The sequence below is a fragment of the Gorilla gorilla genome, chromosome 12, assembly GCF_029281585.2.
Source record: "Gorilla gorilla gorilla isolate KB3781 chromosome 12, NHGRI_mGorGor1-v2.1_pri, whole genome shotgun sequence".
NCBI lineage: Eukaryota > Metazoa > Chordata > Mammalia > Primates > Hominidae > Gorilla > Gorilla gorilla.
The window spans coordinates 51,452,023-51,477,653 of NC_073236.2; the positions used below are offsets into that span (position 1 = coordinate 51,452,023).

Below are 25,631 nucleotides of genomic sequence, written 5' to 3' on the forward strand. Positions count from 1 at the left end.
ACTCTGTCTAAAAAAAAAAAAAAAAAAAAAAAAAGAATGTAAACTACAAGATAGTTCAAAAGAAATTACACAGAATTCAGCATGGGAGAAACAAAAAAGAAGAGTGGGAAAAGACATCAAACATGTTTTTACTAATCGAAGTTCTAAAAGGAGAGAAAAGAATACAGCACAGATAATATATGAAGAGAATGGCTGGAAATCTTTCAGAACTGTTGAAGGATATCTATCCACAGATTCAAAAACCCAATAAAATCTCAAGCAGTATTTAAAAAAAAGAAGAAATCTACTTCTAGTCACATAAGAGTAAAACTGCCCCTAAAAAAGACAGAGAGAAATCTCAAAAGCAGCCAGAGAAAGAAGACACATTGCCTCACAATAGACTTCTCAACAGCATTGGTGTAATACTATCTCATGTACTAAAAGAAATAACTGCCAACCTTTTATATTTTCCAAGATCTCTTCTGGAAAACAAAAACTTAAGCATCTGCCTTCATTGAAAATTCTTAATGATGTACTTGAAGCAAAAAGGAAAATTTCCTAGGTAAAAGGTCTAAGATGCCAGAAAGACAGACATGCAAAGGAAACTTACCACCATATTACAGATATGGACTGTCAGTCTGAGTGGTCACACTAGGGGCATTTTGTTACCAAGGCCTTGAAAATAATAACCAACACTGCATACATGAGGGATGCCAGAAGAAAGGTCTGAGAGCCACTCTTCCTGGCACTGAAGGAAACAGGGCCCATCAGAGCAAACAAGTACCTTTTGCCTCTCTCATCTCCTTGGAAGCAAATGTTTATAATCTCTGGTTTTGTGTAAAGTTTATAACAGTATTTTTCATTCAGGTTGCTACCTATTAGTGGATGGTGAAATTAATTTGGTGGATCACATTCAGAATATTTTTTTAAAATCAAAAGAGTACAAGCTGGGCTCAGTGACTCACACCTGTAAGCCCAACAGTTTGGGAAGACCAGGCAGGAGGATTGCTTGAGAACAGGAGTTCAGAATCAGCCTGGGCAACATGGCGAGACCCTATGTCTACAAAAATTTTAAAATATGCCAGATCTGGTGGCATGTGCCCATAGTCCTAGCTACTCGGGAGGCTAAGGCAGCAGGATTGTTTGTTATAAGGAGTTTGAGGCTGCAGTCAAACTTCTGGTTGAAATCCTGGTCACGCCACTGCATTTCAGCCTGGGCAGCAGAGTAAAACCCCATCTTTAAAAAAAAATTAAGAAATAAAAATAATATGTGAGACATTAGAATATGCCGAATCTAGTAATGGTAAGCAATTATTTCTTGAAAGTCTACATATATACATGAGTGTTGGTAAATACCTGACTGTATCATCAGCTCTAGATATAAAATGTTTATGATGTTGGCTGTGAGTTAATGAGGAATAGTTTTCCTTTCTGTGGGTTTGGGTGTATTTGGGAAACATTAGCTTAGGGGGTAAAGTAGGTTACCCAACTCTGAAAAGCAGCATCAAAGTCTTTATAATAAACACATATTAGGGGCCCAACTTAAATTTCAAGCAGATGTCATGAGCTGCTCAGAGTAGTGTGTTACAACTCTGCGTTATAAGGTAAGATGACTTAGAGTGTAGCAGTAGTCCCCAAACAATATCAAATAGACAGTGGTAAGTATAGATTGCTCTTCTCCTTGCATCACAAATGTTAATTCACCCTGCCCCCACACGCATTAAAACTCAGCATATTTCACAAATTGAGTGTTTCATTTCTATTTGAGATAGACTTATGGTAAGTCAGCTTTGCTCCCCAAATAAGTTAGCCATATAGTGCTTCTACATGCAAAATTTGAACCTCAATTTTACTACTCAAGCAGGAAGTAAAAGTCGTTTTTCTATATCTTCTTTGCTCCCAGATTGGGTTACAGTTTACAGATCTGAATATTGTCACTTGTACACCATACATACACAGAGGTCTAAAACTCTCTACAAGTAAATAAAGAGGAAAAAAAGCCCAGCAACCCAATAGGAAAATAGGCCAAGCCTGTTATAAGCTTTTTGATCATCTCCAGACTGGCAGGAAGAGAATGCATGCTCACACTGTAAGTGCCTGATTTGATTTGCAGAGGATATAGAACCTTATCAGAAAACAGCCTTCCAAGGCAAGAGCAAATGCACCCTATCTAAGCACAGCTTTTCTCCAATTCTTATTTACCTAAGGAGATGAATAGCTGCCAGGAACATTGTTTGCACAAGGGCAGGAGCCTGCCAGATCTGAGAACACAGCAAAATTTTTATTTTGTCAAAAATCTTATATTCAGCTTACACCATTCATTTCAGGTGAATATACAACAGTCTGCATTTCAGTTTAGGGAAATGTTTACAGTCATCTGGTTCTCTTTATTCCTGGGAACAAGGTTACCTCACTTGGAACACATAACCAGTGCCAAGTTGTCCATCCCTAAGCAATATCGCTTCCTTCTACTTTCTAGAAGTTCTTCAGATTGTGGAAGAGAGACTTTTCAGAGTTCTTTGCCCTCATTCCCTCCTCCAGAAATTCATGCCTTTGTATAATCTCTTCCCCTTGAGAGCCAGTAGGCTAACCTAATGAGTTATTTTTAACCAGTAGAATACAGCAAAAATGATAGGTTACAAGAGATTGTGGCTTCTATCTTGCTAGCGGACTCTCTCTGTCTTCTCTGCTTGCACACTTTGTTGAAGCAAGCTACCATCCCAGAGGCAAGGAACACAGGCCATCAGTTTAGCAGCCTTGAGGAACTAAATTCTTCCAACTACCACATAAGTTTGGAAGTAGATTCTTCTCCAGTCCAGCCTTCAGATGAGACCCCAGCCATGCCAACATCTTGATTGCAGCCCTGTGAGAGACCTTGAAATAGAACCATTTCTTGAAATAGAACCATTTCTGATCTCCTGACCCACAGAAACTGTGAAATAAATATGTGTTAAGGTACTAAGTTTGTAGTAATTTGTTACGCAGCAGATTGTAAATAACACGCAGATAAAACCAGACAGAACAGAAAAATAAAATGGCTTTAACTCTAGAAGTTTCCCCATGTAAAATTTTGAAAATGCTACTCTGCCTAAGGTCAAACAGTCATACATATATACGTATGAAAACACAGAAAGGTGTCTGGCAGGGTAATACCAAATTAAATCTTTATCCAAGAGGAATGAAAACCAGTATTCACACAAAAACCTATGCACAAACCTTGTGAATATATTAAAAACCAGTGACTTATGCACTTTAAAAAGGTGAATTATGTGGTACATGAATTGTATCTCCAAAACATTTAATTAAAAACCTGTACACAATTATTCATAGAAACTTTAAAATTGCTAAAAACGAGGAAGATCTCAGTTATCCTTCAACTGGCAAATGAATAAACAAACTGGTACAGCCATGCAATTGAATACTGCTCAGCAATAAAAAAGAATGCACTGCCAGTTCAGCAACATGGATAATTCTCAAATGCATTATGCCAGTTGACAGAGGTCAGACTCAAAATACTATGTACAGTGTGATTCTACTTATATGACACTGAAAAAAGCAGTACTATAAGGACAGAAAACAGGTTAGTGGTTGCCAAGGAGTGGGAGAAGCAGCCAGGGAGAACTTTGAGGAGGTGAAAATGTGCCAGGCCTTGGTCGGTGGTGGTACATAACTGTGCATTTGTCAAGACTCAGTGCTATACGCTGAAAAGGGCAGGTTTTACTATAAGTAAGTTGTACCTCAATAAACATGATTTTTAAATGATTAAAACTTTGGTTTTTGTTTGTTTTGGTTCAGTTTTAAGGTTTACCATAAATCTATTGGTTTTAGATTCTAAGTTGTATATAAGCTTCTGTTTTAAAAGAATTTTTTTTTAAATCCTCTTATCGTCAACAATATTTAGTTGTGCTGGAAATTTTGTTTTGGAATTGTTTAATAGAGAAAGACAATAAATAATGTTCAAGAACAGACATTGATTCATAACATCAAAGTATATTGTGAGAAGATGGTATTTCAGAATAGAGGAAGAATTTCTTATGTGCTGGTAAGATTGTAGATAATCATTTCTGCATAATTTTCATAGCTGGATTGCTTTAATAAAGCCACTTAAAGGTTAAGTTCTAGATTGCTTCATGTTGCTTATCAATGTTTTAAAGCTAAAATATAAAATTAGCTGTTAAGTTGGCTCAACCGGAAATTCAGTATATCCTTTAAAAAGAGAAATTTAGTAAGCAATGTGTCTAAAGAATGACATATGGTTGGGTACAGTGGCTCATGACTGTAATCCCAACACTGTGAGGCTGAAGTGGGAGGATCACTTGAGCCCAGGAATTTGAGACCAGCCTGGAAAACAGTGAGACCTGCATCTCCACAAAAAAACAAAAAATTACCCAGGCATGGTGGCACACACCTTGTGGTCCCAGTTGCTTGGGAGGCTGAGGTGGGAGAATCACTTGAGCCTGGGAGATCAAGGCTGCACTGAAGTCTCATCACGCCACTGCACTCCAGCCTGGGTGACAGAGCAAGACCCTGTCTCAAAAAAAAAAAAAAAAAGAACCCCCCCCCCCACCAACAAAAAAGGCATGTGATCAGTAAAAAAGACATTATTTGCTTATATTGTAGAGTGGTTCTAAAATATAGATTTTACATTGAGAAATTTTAATACTCTCTTTTTTCTTTTTTTTTGTTTTACTTTCCAAAGGTGAAGAATAAAATGCTTCCCGTTCTTCTGGATGGGCATCCTATCTTCGTAGTTGGTTTGGACTTCGATAGGTTGATGGAAGGAATATTTTTATTAACCAAATAGAATCTATTTACAAAAATGGTTCATGTATATTACCATCATTCTTTTGTCAAAAAGTGTGTATATATGTTTGCATTTACATATATTTGTACATCTATATGACAGATGTATTTTAAAAGTTTCAACTTGAAGTAAAAGTACAACAGCTTGAAGTGTTGATAGCAGGCCACAGCCCTCTAACTCGTGTGATCTCCCATGCATGCTGCCAGAATAAAACCACCAGGAATGAATTCACTCCACACTTCTCTGGAACCTCAGGACCCGCCCATTTCTCGGCAGTACTGTGAATTTTGAAGTTAAACTAAATTTTGGTACCATACCAACTGGAACTTAGGCTTTAAAAGTAATGTTTCAAGGCCAGGTGTGGTGATTCATGCCTGAAATCCCACTACTTTGGGAGGCTGAGGCTGGAGAATCGCTTGAGGCTAGTGAGCTGTGATTGTACCACTGCACTCCAGCCCGGGGAACAGAGCAAGACCTTGTCTCTAAAAATAATAATAGTAATAAAAATAACGTTTTATGACTATTTATTGCAAGGTCAGAGTTATAGATTGTTATAAATTGTTGAGAAATTTTTGTGATTAGAATATGAAGGAAAAAGCTTTATTGGTAAAAGTGACATGTTAAGGGGCTATGAAGTAAATATGCTGCAGTTAATTATGCTAAGTTAAAATACAGTTTAGTTATTTGCTTTAAAATAAACTCTTCTTTTTTTCTTTAAAGTATACTATCTCAAAACTCATTATGTTGTCAGAGCCCTAGAGCTGGCTAGTGTAACACTGACTATGAATAGGTGGGCCCACCACTTGAGTTGAGGTGATTTCATGGTGTCTTTCCAGGCTCTTGATAGGGTGTCACTGCATGCAAGCCATGAATCTGTTTTGAGAATCCTCTCCATTTTCCCAAATAAAAACCTGTCCCAACAGGGACTATATCACTCAGCATTGGATCTAAATGTAAAACTGGTGCTTTCAGTGTTTTTGGCAGATAGTGTTCCATAAGCTTTCCATCAGAAGGGATTTTAGACACCTTAGAGGTCCGTGCTACATCTTCACAGTTCCTCTGAATAAGCTTAGGTGGTCGTGTTACTTGCCTTTGACACCTCTGCATGTGTTTTAATGACTAGATCCAAACTGTGTTGTTCTTAAATCAAAAATCGGATAATTTTTAATATTTATGTGTTAATCACACAGTATGCTCTCTGAAGTTCTCTTAAGCCTTCAGTTTATACTCTTAATTTTCTTTCTGAGCTGGGGAACTGACTTTGCACTTTGGTTACACAGAACATTGGTTTCCAATTTAGTTTAACTGAAATTTGCTGCTGATATGTTGAGTTTGTTCTTTAAAAAATATCTCATATATCTCGTCTTTCGTCCTTAGAAGAACAGACCTAACTAGCGAATGTATGAATGAAAATGCATCTATTTCAGAGCCGACATGAAGAGTTTAGTTTTTTTACTTTATAAACTGTGAATATGAGTGTGCCAGCTGCATACAATGTAACTAATCATATTTAAATATATTTCACTTTCTCTTTGACTTGAGACCTTTTGAAGTCTGTATAAACTTGTTTTGAAATATAGTCTCCACTTACGAATGTCATAACAAAATACTTTTTTGCATGATAAAAAATTACTTTGATTACAAAAGGCATATTCTTTCATGGTTTCTGCAATGAGAGGAAGTGTAATGATTATTTTAATATTTCTATTAAATATGTTTAACTGTATATTTTTATGGCTGCTCTTTTATGTTACACACTGTCTCTTTGGGGTTGTTAATTGGTTTCTGAAAGGGAACTTCAAACTCCTTTACTACTGACCTTCCATGGTTGGTCCCTATTAGGTTGTTGAGAGAACGTCAACCAACTATTTGATACCCGCCAGGTAGACCGTAGTACCTGCCATGTCTGACACCCTGCATCCAGCTAAAACCAGAAACAGTGCTGGGCCTCCGTGTGGACAAGACATTGATTTGACCAGAAGCAGATGTCTGGCTAAGGCTGCCAACCAAAGGGTGGCCTTAGATGAAGGGCTTTGTTCAGTTAGGGGCAGAGGTCATTAATTTTTTTTTTTTTTTTTTTGAGAGAGTCTTGCTCTGTTGCCCAGGCGTGAGTGCAATGGCGCGATCTCGGCTCACTGCAAGCTCTGCCTCCCAGGTTCACGCCATTCTCCTGCCTCAGCCTCCTAAGTAGCTGGGACTACAGGCACCCGCCACCATGGCCGGCTAATTTTTTGTATTTTTAGTAGAGACGGGGTTTCACCGTGTTAGCCAGGATGGTCTCGATCTCCTGGAGGTAATTAATTTCTTTGGATGTTTGGACTAGGAGATGGGGAGAGACAGAGCAGAAAGAGAAACACAGATGCCACAAGAAGGAGGAACAGAGCTAACCCTGGATAGGACTGGACACAGCAGCCAGACCAAGAGAGGCATCTAGTGAGAAGCAGTTCTTCAGCCCTGGGCCTTTTGCACACATCACTCCTTGGTTTCTAAGAACCAAATTTGGCCCAGCACAGTGGCTCATGCCTGTAATCCCAGCACCTTGGGAGGCCAAAGCGGGTAGATCATGAGGTCAAGAGATCAAGACCATCCTGGCCAACATGGTGAAACCGTGTCTCTACTAAAAACACACAAAAAATCAGCTGGGCATGGTGGCGTGCACCTGTAGTCCTAGCTACTTGGGAGGCTGAGGCAGGAGAATCACTTGAACCCGGGTGGCAGAGTCCAGTGAGCCGAGATCACACTACTGCACTCCAGCCTGGTGACAGAGTGAGACTCCGTCAAAAAAATAAATAAAAATAAAGCCAAATTCATACAGTCCCTGAGGAGTGGGAACTGATGCACATCTCTTGTATACAATAAGCTATGCTTGTGCTCTGAACAGTGTAAGATTGAGAATTGTATTCCTTTAAAGAAAGTTTGGCAGAACTGTAACTGAATTACTAACAAGGCACTGAGAAGGCATACCGTACTTTGTATTCTTTTTAAAGTCCCTGTTAGGTGGTGATGTAGCTGGAAGTGTATAGTATTGAGGATGTAAAGTTTCCCCTAAAAATTTTTTGGTATTTGGCGAATGGCATAACACATCAAAAAATTGGTTGTATCATATGATTAAATTGCAATGTGATGATTTCAACTTGGTGGAAGACTTCTACTTTGTCTTGGTATGTGAAAATCCCCTTTGCTTCAAACTTAATACACACCAAGGAAAACAACCTGATACAATTTTGCAAGTGTCTTTGAGCTAATGGTTTTTCATGGGTATTAAAAAGCATTGAGTTATTTATGTATAATTATGTAGAAAGAAAATATTTGTTCCATTCAAGATATGGTTACACGAAAAGGCATCTAGTTGTGACCTTCAAATTATTACTTATATACCTATAGAAAATTCCTATAAATAGGCTGGGCGTGATGGCCCACACCTGTAATCCCGGCACTTAGGGAGGCCAGGGTGGGCAGATCACCTGAGGTCAGTAGTCCAAGACCAGCCTGGCCAATATGGTGAAAACTTGTCTCTACGAAAAATACAAAAATTAGCCAGGCATGTTGGCCCATGCCTGTAGTCCCAGCTACTCAGCAGGCTGAGGTAGGAGAATCGCTTGAACTCGGGAGGGGAGGCTGCAGTGAGCCAAGATCACACACCACTGCACTCCAGCCTGGGCAACAAAATGTGACCCCCATCTCAAATAAGGAAAGAAAATTCCTATGAAGAAACACTATACCTCTGAGTTTCAGTAATAGAGATGATTAAACCAGTTTCCCTGCAAGGATGTGCTCACTGTGAACAGATGTAGTGGTTACCACTCTAGATGTCTGCCTAGCATTTGAGACAACAGTCCCTGTCACCCCTGCCTCTCTCTGGGAACTTCTGCCCCACCACCATACAGAGGGGCAGTAGGCCCAGCCATAGTCAACTGAAACAGATACAGAGTTATGACCTGAGCCTAGGCAATTAGGGTTTCTCAGGAATATGGATCTGGGACTAAAGAACTCAGCATCTTCCTGTGACTGGAATTGCAGCATGTAAGTACAGAAGCTTTGGAGTGCCCAGAAAGAGCAGAGAAAGCCAGCCAAGAGAGTGCCAGGTTTAAGCTGACAGAAGAGGTCAACAAAATCGTGAAGTGAGTGTTCTGGGGACCTGAGAGTCAAGGGACTGGATTCTGTACAATGTCTCTGCATCGTCATAGTAAACTTCCTACACATGCTTTGAAAATAAATATCAGATAATTTGGAGCACAGTATAATGGTAAAGTATAAACTGTGAACTTACACCAGGACACCACAATTTCCGCCTCACTGACGAATAACTTGGGGCATGTTCTTGACTGCTCTGAGCCCCCATTTCTTTATCTGTTAAAAGGAAATAAATTACATAGTTGTGAGTTATTGGATGACATAAAAGCCAGCACAGAGGGCTGGATGCAGTGGCTCACACCTGTAATCCCAGCACTTTGGGAGGCCAAGGTGGGCGTATCACAAGGTCAGGAGATCGGGACCATCCTGGCTAACACGGTGAAACCCCATCTCTACTAAAAATACAAAAAATCAGCCAGGCACGGTGGCGGGTGCCTGTAGTCCCAGCTACTTGGGAGGCTGAGGCAGAAGAGCAGAAGAATGGCATGAACCCAGGAGGCGGAGCTTGCAGTGAGCCAAGATTGCGCCACTGCACTCCAGCCTGGGCGATAGAGCAAGACCCCATCTCAAAAAAAAAAAAAAAAAAACCAGCACAGAGTAGGCATGCCAGCATTCTCTCCCTTCTCAGCCTGCAAAAAGATTTACCAACTTACCTCATTTTCTTCTGTTCCTTGTTCTGACCTCAGTGCATGACCCATAGCACCAAGTGTTACTGTCGTTTATGAGTGAACAATTGTGTTAATAAGGAAATAAATGGAATGTTTTCCAGCATTTTGACCTTATTTTTTAAAACTTTGTACCTCCCAGAGCTGGGAAGAGATTCCAGATTTCCAGACTTAGTCCAGAGTCATGACTAATGCTGGACTTCGTCTATAGCTCTTATTGAAATGTCAGAAAACATTTTTTGCCCCAAAAACTATTAACTGATAAATTTATAGCATCAAACTGCATTTTTTAAAGGAGGCTTTTTGTTTTTTCTTTTTTGAGAGAGAGAGAGAGTCTTGCCCTGTCACCCAGGCTGGAGTGCCTTGGGATAGTCTCAGTTCTCTGCAATCTCTGCCTCCCGGTCTCAGGTGATTCTCCTGCCTCAGCCTCCCAAGTAGCTGGGACTACAGGTGTGCACCACCACATCCGGCTGATTTTTGTTTGTTTGTTTTTGGTAGAGACGAGGTTTTGCCATGTTACCTAGGCTGATCTTGAACTCCTGGACTCAAGTGATCCACACACTTCAGCCTCCCAAAGTGCTGAGATTTCAGGTGTGAGCCACCACACCTGGCCAAAAGAGACTTTTTTTTTTTTTTTTTTTGAGACGAGTGTCACTCTGTCGCCAGGCTGGAGTACAGTGGCATGGTCTCAGCTCACTGCAACCTCCACCTCCTGGGTTCAAGTGATTCCCCTGCCTCAGCCTCCCGAGTAGCTGGGACTACAGGCATGCGCCACCACGCCCGGCTAATTTTTTGTATTTTTAGTAGAGATGGAGTTTCACTGTGTTAGCCAGGATGGTCTCGATCTCCTGACCTCGTGATCTGCCCACCTTGGCCTCCCAAAGTGCTGGGATTACAGGCATGAGCCACCGCGCCCAGCCCATGCCTGGCTAATTTTTTTTTTTTTTTTTTTTTTTGGATTTTAGTAGAGACAAGGTTTCACCATGTTGCCCAGGCTGGTCTTGAACTCCTGAGTGCAGGCAATCCTCCCACCTCACCCTCCCAAAGTGCTAGGATTACAGGTATTTGGTTTTTTGTTTGGTTTTCAAGCAACCTTTCTAAATTTTGCTATGCTCACTCTTTCTTCACATGTTGGTGCTGGCTAGATACAGATTTTGCTTTCCTATTGGAGACTCTTTTGAGAGCTGGCTATTCCCTCTTGCTCCTTTTCTTTTTTCTCTTCCCTACTTTCAAGTTTCTTGCTGTTTTTCTTACCCCATAAGTTACCAGAAATTCATACCCCCTTGAGAGGGCTTTTTCTTTGAACTTCAGTCTTTAGTTTCATCAACTTTTCTAAGAAAATTGATCCGTTAATGAAAGTTGGCTTGCTTGACTTCAGAATATCTGTATTATTCAGTGATGTGTTTTTCTGGTTGTTTTGTTTGAGCATAGTGTAAATATCACCCATTGCATAGCTATGGCAGTGACATAAATCTAGCAGCATAAGATTGAGAAAAGCTAGAAGTCCCACCACAGATTGTATTTCAGTGAAAGGGATTCATTTTAACTGCTTATAAAACTAAGGAAAACTTATAAACATGGAAAACAATTATTAAACCCACCATATGCTCATACTGATATTAAATGGTGTGCCAGATTCTAGAAAGAGTTACCTTTTGGTAAGAGCACTGCTTGTTAACTATGGTTGGTTGCTTTAGATGTCTAGTGTGTACACAAAAGCATGAATTTTATTCCTTATAACCAAAGTAGAAACCTACTCTGAGCAATTTGACAAAAGGTTTACATTATTTATTTTAGTGTAGTTTAAGATTACAGTAAGATGCAATTCCCAAAGAGTGAAATATAAGGCTGGGCATGGTGGATCACGCCTGTAATCCTAACACTTTAGGAGGCTGAGGTGGGTGGATCACCTGAGGTCAGGAGTTCGAGACCAGCCTGGCCAACATGACAAAACCCCGTATCTACTAAAAATACAACAATTAGCCAGACGTGGTGGTGCGCACCTGTAATCCCAGCTACTAGGGAGGCTGAGGCAGGAGAATCACTTGAACCTGGGGGGGCGGAGGCTGGAGTGAACTGAGATCATGCCGTTGCACTCCAGCCTGGGCACACTCTCAAAAAAAAAAAAAGTGCAGTATAACTTTTCACAAAATATGGAACTGTGGTAGTCTAGAACAATGTCTCAATATACCTCCTACGCTAAGTATAATAGTAAATATCTGTATTTGGTGGCATAATATGCTCTTAGTATAAACCAAAAACACATGCTGAGCATTGGACATTGTCCAATGTTTAATTCATATGATTCATTCTGAGTTTCTGACTGAGATCATTCTTTCAGACTATGTGTATTTCTCCTGGGATCCATAAAATATGCAGCCCTAACATGATTTCATTTTTGTTTCCTTTCCTGGAAAAGGAGAAATCATTCAGATCAGCTTTCATATTGCCTTATAGACGATGGCTTCAAAATAGTTTTAAAGAGACTCCTTTGTTCTAGAACTGCTCTAACACAGTAGCCACTAGCCACATGTGGCTATTGAAAGATTGAAATGTGGTTATTCCAAATCAGGATGTACAGTAAATATAAAATACACACCAGATTTCAAAGGCTTACATGAAAAAAGTAATGTGAAATATCTCACTAGTAGTTTTTATAGTGATTACATGTTGAAATTTTAACATTGTGAACATATTAGTTTAAATAAAATATATTGCAAAAATTAATTTCATGTTTCTATTTACTTTTGATAAAAGTACTACTAGAGGCTGGGTGTGGTGGCTCACGCCTGTAATCCCAGCACTTTGGGAGGCTGAGGTGGGAGGATCACGAGGTCAGGAGACCGAGACCATCCTGGCTAACACGGTGAAACCCCGTCTCTACTAAAAATATAAAAAATTAGCCAGGCGTGGTGGCAGGCGCCTGTAGTCCCAGCTACTAGGGAGGCTGAGGCAGGAGAATGGCGCGAACCCGGGAGGCGGAGCTTGCAGTGAGCTGAGATCGTGCCACTGCACTCCAGCCTGGGCTTCAGAGCGAGGCTCTGTCTCAGAAAAAAAAACACTACTAGCACATTTTTAAATTACTTGTAGTGATCTCATTTGTAACACATTACATTCCAATCGTATACTGCTTTTCTAAAGAGTCACTGCTAAGCCCTGAAATTAACTCCAAATACCTCCCTGGGATACAGTGCCAAGGAAGGGGCTTCCTTGAACTTCAACCTCTAAAAGTAAGCAAGAATTGAGAAATATCTTCTGCTCTGAAAAATATTCACTCCCCAACGCTAATACATCAATTACATATTATTTGGGGGCTAACTAAGCTCCTATTTTAAAATGTAAATCGAAGAAATTAGGCCAGAGTCATTCCCATCTTAGTGCCAATCATATAATCAGATAATTAGATTGCTCTTTCCCTAAAGCCTGTTTAGTTTTTTTGTTTGCTGGTTTTGTTGTTGTTGGGTTTTTTAATTTGTTTTTGTTTTTGTTGTTGTTTTGAGATGGATACTCACTGTGTCACCCAGGGTAGAGTGCAGTGGCATGATCTCTGCTCAGTGCAACCTCCAACTCCTGGGTTCAAGTGATTCTCCTGCCTCAGCCTCCTGAGTAGCTGGGAATGTAGGTGCATACCACCACGCCCGTCTAATTTTTTTGTTTTTTGGTTTTTTTGTTTGTTTTGAGACAGTCTCGCTGTTTCCCAGGCTGGAGTGCAGTGGCATGATCTCGGCTCACTGCAACCTCCACTTCCGAGGTTCAAGCGATTCTCCTGCCTCAGCCTCCCAAGTAGCTGGGACTACAGGTGCATGCCATTATGCCTGGCTAATTTTTTGTATTTTTAGCAGAGATGGGGTTTCGCCATGTTGGCCAAACTGGTCTCAAACTTCTGGCCTCAGGTGATCCAGCCGTCTCAGATCAAAGTGCTGGGATTCCAGGCATGAGCCACCACTCACAGCTCACTAAGGCCTTTTGCCAAGACAAATTAGCTCTTAGAGAACCACAGGATTCCTTTTGTAATGTATTACAAACTAAAGTCTTACCTACTCTTGAAGAGCAGAAAACATGAAAAAGTTCTATGTTAGCCCTTAGAATAATTAAAAATTCATAAGCTCTGAAATAAATGCAGGTAATAAAATCATTGCATATGACAAAACAAAAGTTTAAATTGGCGTTTGTAAACTCTGCATGAAAGCCAGGTTTCTCACTACTAGAAAAAGAAAAAAAGTTATAAATAAGCCAAGGAGAATTCCAGAATGAATCCTGTGGTGCCAAATATATGTTAACTACAAGGAATAACAGTGACCTTACACTGGAAACACCTTAACCATGGGCCAAGGTTAAAGATATAACAGCTTTCTCACACCCCTTGCACAGCTACCCCCAATGTTAACATAACTGTTAACAAATTATCAAAACTAAGAAATTCGTCTTGGTATAGTATCACTAACTAAACTCCAGACCTCAGTCAGGTTTTCCCAGTCTTTCCTTCAGTGTCCTTCCTCTGTTTCAGGATTCAATTCATGATCCTTGACACTTGGTACTTTGTCAGATGTCCCGCTGTATGGGTTTGTTTGACGTTTTCCCATGATTAGGGATAGACACTGCAAGACTCAGAGCTACTTTACAAAGAAGCCTCTAGGGAGCTCCCCAGAGAAGACAGGGGAGACAACACAAGGACACGAGAGGAAATTTTAGCCTCTGACATCCATGACTATATAGCAAAGAGTAAACAAAGCCTAACTCCTAGCCAGAGAAACACAAAATCTCATACTAAAGCCTTATTTAACTCAGTTCCTTTCACCCAGTACATCATATACAGCCTCAAACAAAAAATTACAAAGCATACTAAAAGACAAGAAACCCCACAGTTTGAAGAGACAGAGCAAGCATCAGAACCAGACTCGGATATGGAAGAAATATTGGAAGTATCCAACCAGGAATTTAAAATAACTAAGATTAACATGCTAGGGGCTCTAATGTAAAAACGGCAGAACATGCAAGAACAGATGGGTAATGTAAGCAAAGAGATAAAAACACTAAGAAGAAATGAAAATGAAATACTAGAAATCAAAAACACCATAACAGAAATGAAGAATGCCTTTGATGGGTTCATCAAAAGAATGGATATGGCCAATGAAAGAATCAGCGAGCTCGAAGAGATGTCAATAGATACTTCAAAAGCTGACACACGATGAGAAAAAAGAATGAAAAAGAAAAAATGGAACAAGAGTCAAGAACTGTGAGACAATTACAGAAGGTGGAACATGGAGACTTTTTGGAAATACCAGAAAGAGAAGAAAAAGAGAAAGAAAGCCGGGCGTGGTGGCTTACGCCTATAATCCCAGCACTTTGGGAGGCCGAGGCGGGCAGATCACAAGGTCAGGAGATCGAGACCATCCTGGCTAACACGGTGAAACCCTGTCTCTACTAAAAATACAAAAAATTAGCGGGGCGTGGTGGCAGGCACCTGTAGTCCCAGCTACTCAGGAGACTGAGGCAGGAGAATGGCGTGAACCTGGGAGGAGGAGCTTGCAGTGAGCTGAGATCGTGCCACTGCACTCCAGCCTGGGCAACAGAGCAAGACTGTGTCTCAAAAACAAAAAAAAAAAGAGAGAGAGAGAAAGAAACAGAAGAAACATTTGAAGCAACAGTGAATGAAAATTTCCCCAAATTCATGATAGATAAAGCTATGGTCTGAATGTTTGTGTCTCCTCAAAAGTTATATTGAGACTTAATCCTCAATATGATAGTACTGAGGTGGGGCTTTTGGGAGTCAATCAGGTTACGAGGGCTGTATCCTCAGGACAGAGATTAGTGCACTTATGAAAGAAGCCCCAGGGAATTAGCTAGCCCCTGACACCATGTGAGGACAAAGCCAGAATGTGTCATCTATGAGGAAGCAGAGCCTCACCAGACACTGCTAGTGCCTTGGTCTTGGACATCACAGCCCCTAGAATGGTGAGAAATAAATTTCTGTTGTTTATACACTCTCCAGTTTATGATATTTTTGTCACAGCAGCCCAAATGAACTAAGGTTCAGATCCAGGAAGCTCAAAATACATCATTTCAATAATGATCTTTAAAACTTTGTATGAAATTATACTGATCATTCCACTGACTGCTGAATGACCTGGCACCGTCTCAGGGTTTTAGTCTGGAGTTTTTGTTTATGCTCATGGCCTCACGGAGAACAATATTCACCTGAAGTGACGGCGCTTCTCTTTTTATGTTGCTGAGAAGCATGATTGGCTCTTTTTTTGCAAAATTATTCACAAACTTAAACTTTGATTCAGAATTATTGAAGTAACATGGTGAGGCAGAGTAATATGTGACTTAAATTTTATGGAGTACTAAGGAAAACGGGCAGACTTAATATAAAAGTGGTGCATTGGTGGTGCTTAAGGGCAAATACCGATAACATGGTGTACAAATAAAGGATCCCAATGATTCAAATAGGTGGAAGTGATGGGAGAACTGAGTTGCCACACAGTACCATATCCACACTGTCACACAAATCTCACCTTTATTTATTCCCTTTTGCACTAATGTAGCCAGAAATGTGAAACGATGACAGTTTTTTCAGTAGGATTTTTTTTTTAGTTTTTAGCATTGACCTTTAAGGTGCACTATTAAATTGCTCAGTCCATTAAAATAACGGATTGCTGATTTAAAAACTGGTTCCTTGCTTAGCTTCAGCAAAACAGCAAAGTCTACCACATTAAATGTATATTGTTCATTTGATTTTTATTGACTTTGTTGTTTTATTTTAACTACTTAATTGCAAATCTGTCTTGGGGTTAACACTGTGTAAGAGTTTTAAGCATAAGAAGTTTGTACTTAGAGTTTAGATGTAGTTTTATATTTGTACATGTTGATGTAACATTTTAATAATAATAATTCAGGTCTGCTGGGCATGGTGGCTCACGCCTGTAATCCCAGCACTTTGGGAGGCTGAGGCAGGCGGCTCACCTGAGGTCAAGAGTTCAAGACCAGCCTGACCAACATGGAGAAACCCTGTCTCTACTAAAAATGTAAAATTAGCCAGGCATGGTGGCACATGCATGTAATTCCAGCTACTTGGGAGGCTGAGGTAGGAGAATCGCTTGAACCCGGAGGCGGAGGTTGTGGTGAGCTGAGATCGCACCATTGCACTCTAGCCTGGGCAATGAGAGCAAAATTCTGTCTCAGAAAAAAAAAAAAAAAAAAGCAGGTTAATTCTGGGATCTGAGCAAAGTTTTGCTCCTTTCCGAGAGGTGAACACGTTACGCAATTATTAATAATATCCCTGTGGGAAGGGGCTTTACAACAAATTATTTTACAGGTGAAGGGCAGAAATGAAAACATTTTCTAGAGCCACTCCTGCCCTTCACACTCAGGAATGTCGCAGTAGTCATATCTCTGTTCTGGATCAGTAGTATAGTACCAGGGCCCCTGCGCATCGTTGTCTGGATTCCTCCAGTCCCTCTGAGGGGTGTGTAGCAGGTGAGGATCTGGGGAGGATGGAAGAGAAGCAGTTAGACTATATTCTAAAAATCAGCTTGCTATTAGCAAGGCAGAAGGAGATGCTCTCGATTCCCATCCGAGATTGTCATCCAAATGCATTTCAGCTGGGTGCTGCAGCATTTGTGTGGTCAGATTTTCAATTTCTCTATTGATAGGCTGCTTCTGGCACAGTAGCTAATATTACCATTGCTACTGTGACAGCCAAGTCTTAGACAGAGAGCCAAAATATTTTTATTGCACAGTCAGGAGAAATATAAAGGCCTCAAAAGCCTGCCATGGTCTTAATTCATTCCAAACACATGCTTTTGTCAGTTACCCTTTTCTCTGTAAAAATTTTCGTAGTTAATACCATTTTGTCCATGTGAACTATGTGCCAGGCATTCCACTAACATCTTTCTACACATTCTCTCTTTTAGTCCTCATACAAAAAACCATTTGAGGAAGGTGTTATTATCCCTATTTTACAGATGAGAAGACTGAGTGGCAATGTAAAACAAAACAAAACAAAACTTGCCTAAGCATGAATAGCTGTGAAGAAGCAGATCAAGAATTCAAAGTTGATCTGTCTAATTCCAAAGTCCTAGTTTTCTCTGAAATGCAGCTTGAATTATTGGGGATGGAGGAGGGATTTAAACTTATTTTCAGTTCTAAAGATGAGTTGCTGTATAGAGACAACCATTTAGATGAAAATCACAAGACTTACAGTCTAGAAAGGCAGGTTTTATTTCTGGTTCTTCTGTGAACCTATTTGGGGTAACCCCCACCCCCCAAGACCTCAGTTCCCTCATGAAGATGAGCCTAGACTACCTCATAAAAATGGCCCAGAGTGTCTCCATGGCCCCCGATAGTCTCTGACTTTGCCATTTGGTTGAATCAGTTTTCATTAACTCACGGGGAATATTTGATCTGCTCATCTCATAGGGATATAGCAAAGGCAATGTGTTGAGTGTTGGGGGAATGGATAAAGGTGAGTAACAGGCACTAAGTTCCTATTTGATAAGTGTCATTACTGAGAACTTAATGCCACCTAACACCAAACTAGGAAAAGCACAAAAAAATGCACTAAAATAAATAACAGGCAAGTTGCGACATTTGAATTTCACGTATCTTCATTTTCATTTTTATATTTTATTTACTATTTTGCTCCACAATTTGAGTCAAACATGTGATGAGAGTTCTAACTTGATGTGTTTACTTCAGTCCCAAACATAGTCATCTTTGGTCTTTTCTCAGATTTGGCCTAAAACTCGCAGTTTCATTGATTTTTTTTTTTTAACTAGGCATTCTTCTATGTTCTAGGTCTTCAAGAAACCTCCATACCCAAGAAAAAATAGAAAGCAACCATGTTCTACTATGGTGCCAAAAATAGTTGAACATCGACATCAAAAAGATTCTTTCTGTCTGCTTATTCACATATTCTGGTTTGAATTAAAAGTGATGAAATTATCCTAAATACAGTTGGCCCTCTGTATCCATGGGTTCCACATCCACAAATTCAACCAACTGTGGATGGAAAAGACTTGAAAAAGATGAGAGAAAATAACAATATGACAATAAAACATAATACAAATAAAAACAATACAGTATAACAACGATTACATAGCATTTACATTATATTAGGGATTGCACAAGAGAAGGTATGTAGGTTATATGCAAATACTGCACCATTTTACATAAGGGATTTGAGAAGCATGGATTTTGGTAGCCACAGGGGTCCTGGAACCAATCCCTCACAGACACAGAGGGACAACTTTACAGTAGATGAACACAAAGATGAAAGGGAAAGTCTTACCTAGGTCTGCGGGGAGAAGTGGAACTCCATTTTTGACAGGTGATGCCATTTTTTGTTTTGGACATCGTCCCTCTGTAGTTCTTTCCATTCCCAGTCTTGCACTCTGAAAGATACACTGAAGGAAAGTCCACACAGTGATCAAAGTCTTTCACAAGACACCATGTGAAGGTCTGCACAGCATAGTCACGTTGAGAAAGAGATCTCATGCACCAGACCCCCTGTTTCTGCTTTCTAAAAGATCATCTTTTGCATCTGCAAAAAGGCTGCAGTAAACTGGGCCATTCCATACTTTGATTCATGTATTCAAATGCTACTTATGAGCTCTCTGTGTATCGAGCCCCACCAGGATGCTGGGGACACACAGGGCACAGTGCAGCCAGAGGCTTGGCCGTCATAGAGCTCACATTCTAGTGGAAACAGGCAGGGGGGTTACAGGAAATATTCAAGGAAACAATATAAAATGAGATCACTTAATGATGATACATGTTACATACATGATGAGACAGAATAAGAGAACGGGGAAAGGGTTTTTAGATGGGGGAATGGCAGGCTTTTCTGAGGCTGAAAGAGGTCCAACCCACTTCTATTTCTTCAGGCTCACGGTGACATGAAAAAGTGCCAAACAGGGCTATAAAATTGTGGTCTACTGTAAATGGTTTGCAGTAAAAGTTCTCAACCAGCTTCCACTCAACCAACTCACCAGTTAGACAATGGGCCCTCTCCTGTGTTTAAAACAGTCCGGTGCCCACCTGGGTCCACATGCAGCTGGCAGGTGTTTGCTAGTGTGCCCACCCATGTCTGTTCCCCCCAGGTGAGTTATGTGCTTACAACGAGTCATTTCTTTGCATTTTCCAACTTTCTTACATTTATATTTAATTAAAGATGATCTAAACTGAGAAATGAATGTGAAAAGAAACAAAGCTCTTTTTTGTTTGGTTTTTAACTAAATTAAATGTTTTTAACAAGTTGAAACATGAATCATTTAAAAAATTGCTATCAGATCCACAGAGGGCAATCCACTCATATAGTTGACTATAAAGCTTGAGGAGGAATTCATAAAAATCTAAAGGTTTTACACATGCAGATTGATTAATAAATGTCGAGATATGGTCCACTTCAAAAATAAGGAAAGTAATTATTGTAGATGTTGCACTAGAGCATAGTTTATGTAGGAAATGCACCAGAGACCTTCTACTGGTGACTCCATATTCGAAGAAAAAAAGCCTCTGCTCTACATCAAAAGGTGTCAAGTACACTTGTGTTTTCAATGAAAATATAAAATGTTTAAGGTATATTTGCACCATCATTTAAGGTTACCCACTTTAGCCATTTTTAAATTCACTGATCAATCACATCGGGAAAGTACTCCTAACATACCTGCAGCAAACTAATGCTTTTAACCCAATACTATGTATTATGATTGTCAGTACATCTTCATTGGGACATAGTATTACAGTAGACATAAGACACTCATCAAAGTGTAAACTCAAGGTACTTTGTGAAAGGGAGGTCTAGGGGTCAAGGAAGATTTGCAAAGGAGGTGACGATTGAGCTGACACCTAGGCGATAAGAAGGAGCTGGCACAGCAGGACAAAGGCGAAGAGGGTCCCAGGCAGGAGGGCGTGTGCTTGGGGTGGTGAAGGAACAGAAGTAAGGCCAGAAACTTTGTAGAAAAGTTCAGCAAGCCAAGCAAACAGCAGCCGGGGGTTACGTAAATAATGCCGGGCCCTGGCATATTTAGGAAGTCTTTGGGTCTTATTTTAAGGGCACTAGGAAGGGCTTTAAACAGGGAAGTTACATTTCTTCGAGATCAGGTGTACAGCTACAAGTAGCCCCAGCCAGTGGTGATAGGGTCTTGGACTCGGTGAAGGCAGTGTGGCTGGTGGCAAGTGGCAGAAGTAAATGTGCTCTAACACTGACTGTTCCTGGCAAAACCCTGGCAGGTAAGTTAGCAGCAGGTCAGTATCCCACAGCAAAGAAACAAGGACCAAAAAATGACTGACTTTTGACTTTTCACTTCTTTTTTGTTTGTATGTACCCACCAGAGTTTATATAACCTTTTGCTCCCTTCTGTCACTTTGAAAACAAGCAAACTAAGCCTTCAAACTTCAGACTTCAAACTCAACCTACAGTCATTCCCATGTTCCTTCTGGTTAACAATTTACAAATGACATATTTAAATGTTAGCATTTTGTAGAGAGAATCAGGAGAATCAGGGTTTCTTTTTTTTTTTTTTTTAAATCTGGTACAATTAGGTGATCCTATTTAGTTTACCGTTTGCTTGCTACTTGTGAGAACTAATAACTTCACCAGATAAAGTTTAGATTTAATCTGTACTTTAATCTCAAGAATTCTAGATAAATAGTGGTAAGGAAGAAAGTATAATGCGTACAGCTAATGAAACCCAGGAAGATGAGTCAATGCATAGAAATAATTCCAACCCAAATAAATACTATTTAAAATGCTACTTAGAGTTTTGCCGTGATACTAGACACAATATGGCAAATCATCCTCAAGAATACAAGAACTAAGGTGTTTCCAGTCCTCTTTAACACCTGTGATGCAGCATATTTGGAGAGCTAAATTGTTATTATTAACGGTCTTAATACTTGGCCACCAACACAGTAGAGGAAACAGTTTTTAAAGTGTCATACATCTCTTCAAATATTCATATGCTTAATGAAACATTTGCACATCTAAAAAGGCATGCAATTTCTATTGAAATCCTGTGTGCCTCTTATTCTAAGCAGTGGGACTATTGACCCACATTTTAAAATAAACTATAGAAAAGGAACTGTAACTTTTACACATTTTTAAAAGACAACATTTCAGAAATCTGAGAAAAATATAGACCATGTCCCCCAAAATGTGAAAAATTAAAGAGTAAAAAATAAGATTTGTGTCCCAATCTAAATGTTTCTGAGGATTAAAACACCTCAGTATTTCTGTTTTACAAGGCTTCGTCCAGATGTTAGGGCCCAAGGACCATGGTCACCCTGCAGAATAAGAAGCCAAGACCGAAAGGAATGCTTAGACTTCCCATCTCCTTGTTAAATATAAAATAATATTTTAAAAATCTTATTTTCAGGGTCATAGAGGTAGAAGTGATTTTGTAAATCTAATCCTTTCATTTTTTGAACAACAAAAAAATTAAATCTAGGAGGTGAAGTAATATACTCAAGCTGACATGGTTAGTTAGTAATCAAATCCTGTCCTAACTCAGAATTCAATTTTACAACACCATAGTGCCTTCCTCCTCTGGTCTCATAAATTAAAGATAGAATAGAGAAAGAGGAAGAGTGGGAGGATGGGGAGGACAGTAGGAGGAGGAGGAAGAAAATGTACTCACTTTACTTTTCAAATAAAACTACATCTCTCATCCTGATGATTATGGAGGACTTCCTGTTTTCAGCCATTATCACACACTGTTGCTCTTTACTGTGATATTGGAATGCCCTGCAGAACGAAGCAGGAAATCCAATAAGTATTTTTCTTTATTTAAAGAAAACAAATGTTTATTAATAAGTGAGAAATGCTAAAGATCACTGAATATCTTGGGGGACCAGAGAGCTCAGAATTGCTGCCTCTTTCAGTTATTTGGGCATGGCATTGATGAAGTACTGAGCAAAATACACCAACGTGGCAGTAAATCTTATCTGCCCTTACCTTCCCTCCCTCATAATTTTCTCTTTCTTTCTGTTTCAACTGCTTTACTTCTTCTTCACTCATCTTCTTAATTTTTGTTTTTGGGTCAGAAAGAAGCAACTCTGGTTGCTTTGAACCCATTCCCCAAGACAGTCCGTCTCCATGACCTCCCAACTCTGATCAGTTCCCCTGAACCTCTGCTCCACATTCCACCCTGCCCTGGCCCCTGACCCCTCCCATCTCCATCCCGTGGTCCTGCTATGGGTGCTCAGTCTGGCATCCATAGCTACTTTCCCAGGCTCATCACCTACACAAAGTCTCTGCTTTAGTCAACTTGATCTCTTAATGGTCCCCCTGAGAAAGTGCAGGGCCGCATCTTCCCCTGCCTTACTGGTGCTTTTCAAGAGCTCTCTCAACTCCAAACCCAGCTCGGTTCCCACCTCCTCCCTGAGCCTTCTCTAGCTGCCTCAAACTTAGGCACTGTTCTTTCTTCTGGATCTGGGTAGAGCATGCATTGATTATGCCTGTACCTCACTTAGGCTGTCTTTTTTTTTTTTTAACATTATATCCAGTCACCTTAAATACTGAAGGGCAGGCACTGGATCTTGTAGCTATAAGTCATTGCTCAGATCTATCTAGGACACTTTCATTCATATGATCCTCAACAAACATTTACTGATGATGATGTTAAAAATTGGAGCTCAGAACAATAACTGCTAATGTTTATGTCCGGTGTAAAAACAACTAACTTCCTTTTAGGGTATTTTTCTAACGAAGACTCCAATAAACCTTAACAAGAAGCTGTTAGTATGGCTTCACATACTATGAGCAAATATAGTTCCAAACTCTGGCTCCATAAATTTCTCTTTCCTCTTAAATTGTTAATAAATTTGTGAGTAAATTACTTGCCATGTGAATTACAGATTTCTGGGTAGGTGCAACGACAATGAAAATGCCTGCAGGTGAATTCTTTGTCCTCCTCACATTTTGCTGCACATTCTTCTCTGCTTCCTGCCCCCAGCTGCTTCTTAGTGACACTGAAGAGTGAAGCCCCCTGGGTATTCACATAGTCATCCAGAGGCTCTCTTTGACCTAGAGGTGGGAGATCCAAGTGGAATAAATGGTCAGTAAATCAATGCTGATGTCTAATTGTCATGACTTCCTTTTAATCTATTTGGTTAGCATTAACCAAATAAAACTTGCTGTTTACTGGAAGTAGAATGGGTAGCTATGAATCAAAATGTTTAGTTAAGAACACACAGTTGGGCATGTGGACATAAATAAAGATGGCAACTAAAGACACTGGGGACTACCAGAGAAGGGAGAGAGGGAGCGAGGCAAGGGCTGAAAAACTACCTATTTAGTAGGTATTTAGCTCACTACCTGGGTGATGGGAATCATTTGTACCCCAAAGCTCAGTGTCACGCCATTTAGTGGTGTAACAAACCTGTACATGTACCCCTGACTCTAAAAGTTGAAATTATAAAACAAAGAAAAACAGTTTCATTAACAGATTGCAAGATAGTAAAAGATTAACTGGATTGATAAACAGGTTAGAACTATGGAACCACTACTATGTTACCATATTAGTGGATATAAATCCTTAAACAAGAACAAATTTTATGTTTGCTATCAATTGTGCCATGTCATGAGAGAAGACTAAGGCACCATCAGTGGCAGTTGTGTTACCAAGATTGATGTTGATTTGTTCATCTCTGGGTAGGAATGGAACTTGGAGGCCATTGTTTGATTTCCTACAATATGCGCTTTGGTTCTGACACTGTCACTTGAACTGGTGGGAAGCATCCTCTGAATGGTCCCTCCTTGAGACACATAAATTTTGGTGCATAGATGATGGTGGAAATAAACAAGAACTGAAGTAAATTATGTTGCCACCTTGGACAAAAATTGGGCAAAACACTGGAGGGTAAGAAGCTCTCCAACAAAGAAGGCCATTTTTGTACTGGGCTGATGACAGTCACACAACACTACTAACTGGGGAGAAATCAGTTTTTCCAAGGTGTTGACAGGTATCTGGATTTCGGAGGAAATTGTAAAAAAGCAGAACCTGGGACAAATAGTGGTCTTGGTTTTTCTTTGAGATCAAATCTGAGACAACGAATCTCTCCGAAAGCTGCTTTCTGCCTGGTCGTGGCAGAGGGTGGCCAAGGGGGCCTCAGCTGTGCTCCCACCACAAGGCTACAGGGTGTTCCCTTGTCCTGAGGCTCTTCCGGACATCTGGCTGAGCTTTGGTAGGTCTATTCCAAGCCTGGAGATGCCAGCTCCATCCTTTGCATAGAATGCTAGTGATTTTCACAGGGGTAAGAGGCCAAAAGAGGCTAATAAAATGAAGATAGCCAAGCTCCATGGAATTAGACAACAGGACAACCTTGACCACTTTGAGGGGCGTGGTGGGGGCCGCAGGCAGAGGGAGTGGGTTACAGAGTGACTAGGAGAGCAGTGGAGGCGGCAGCAGGAGACAAGCCTGGCTCTGAAGACAGCGAGCCCTCCAGGGAACATGCGGTCAGGGGAGGTTCTGAAAGATGACACACTGCAGAGCGCATTGGTTTGTATGCTGATGACAAATATCCAGTAGGAAGGCAAATGAACAGATTCTCCTTCTCAGAAAGGCCCGTCCTGACCTCCTGAGGGTACACAGAGCACAAGGGACAGGACAGGGAGGAGGATGCACGCTCATCGATTCATGCAAAGTCCTTGGCCAAAGTCCCCCTGCTCCCCACCTCTGGGACTTTGTCCTTCCTCAATTTAAGACATTCCGGGCTGGAAAAATGGATTATTGAGCAGGAGTTGGCTGATGCATTCTAAACCTAATCCACTAAAAAGCACTTGAGAGATGTATCAAAAGATCACAAAGAAATAGATGCTTTAGGCCCATATCCATGTCTTTACCCCGCACTTTCTGCCAACTTGAACTCTCATTTCCAAGAAGAGTTGTGTTTTGGTTAATTCTATAGCTCACAGTGTGACTTCAAAACACACAATAAATCCACAAAGTGTGTCCTACGGTGAGTTCAGTTAAACTTTCTGAAGAGTTTTTTTGAAGTATAGCAGAGCAGGCTACAATTGATATTCAAAAAAAGAAAACTTCCAT

At 40.3% G+C, this 25,631-nt stretch overlaps 1 protein-coding gene and 1 long non-coding RNA gene across 5 annotated transcripts in view; one reads left to right on the top strand and one right to left on the bottom strand.

The window, feature by feature from the left end:
* The window catches only part of LOC129531667 (ranBP2-like and GRIP domain-containing protein 4), a 63,078-nt gene extending 56,569 nt beyond the window's left edge, over nucleotides 1–6,509 (top strand). The window contains exon 23 of one of the 2 annotated variants that reach the window (XM_055378238.2): nucleotides 4,679–6,509. In XM_055378238.2, the coding sequence (XP_055234213.2) occupies nucleotides 4,679–4,689 (11 nt within the window). In that variant the 3' untranslated portion in view covers nucleotides 4,690–6,509. Of the gene's footprint in view, nucleotides 1–3,916; nucleotides 4,554–4,678 lie in introns of those variants that run through there. The other variant, XM_063695715.1, reaches the window with a different exon arrangement.
* On the bottom strand, nucleotides 1,988–22,330 carry LOC134756771 (uncharacterized). Of its 3 annotated transcripts, XR_010129921.1 has the most exons (4): nucleotides 22,224–22,330; nucleotides 18,875–18,989; nucleotides 9,054–9,133; nucleotides 1,988–2,853 (listed from the first exon to the last, which is right to left on the bottom strand). It is a non-coding gene; the product is annotated as an uncharacterized lncRNA (long non-coding RNA). The 3 variants fall into 3 exon arrangements; XR_010129920.1 differs by lacking the exons at nucleotides 1,988–2,853; nucleotides 9,054–9,133 and adding an exon at nucleotides 16,091–17,069; XR_010129919.1 differs by lacking the exons at nucleotides 1,988–2,853; nucleotides 9,054–9,133 and having other exon boundaries at nucleotides 18,174–18,989.
* Nucleotides 22,331–25,631: the final 3,301 nt, after the last annotated feature.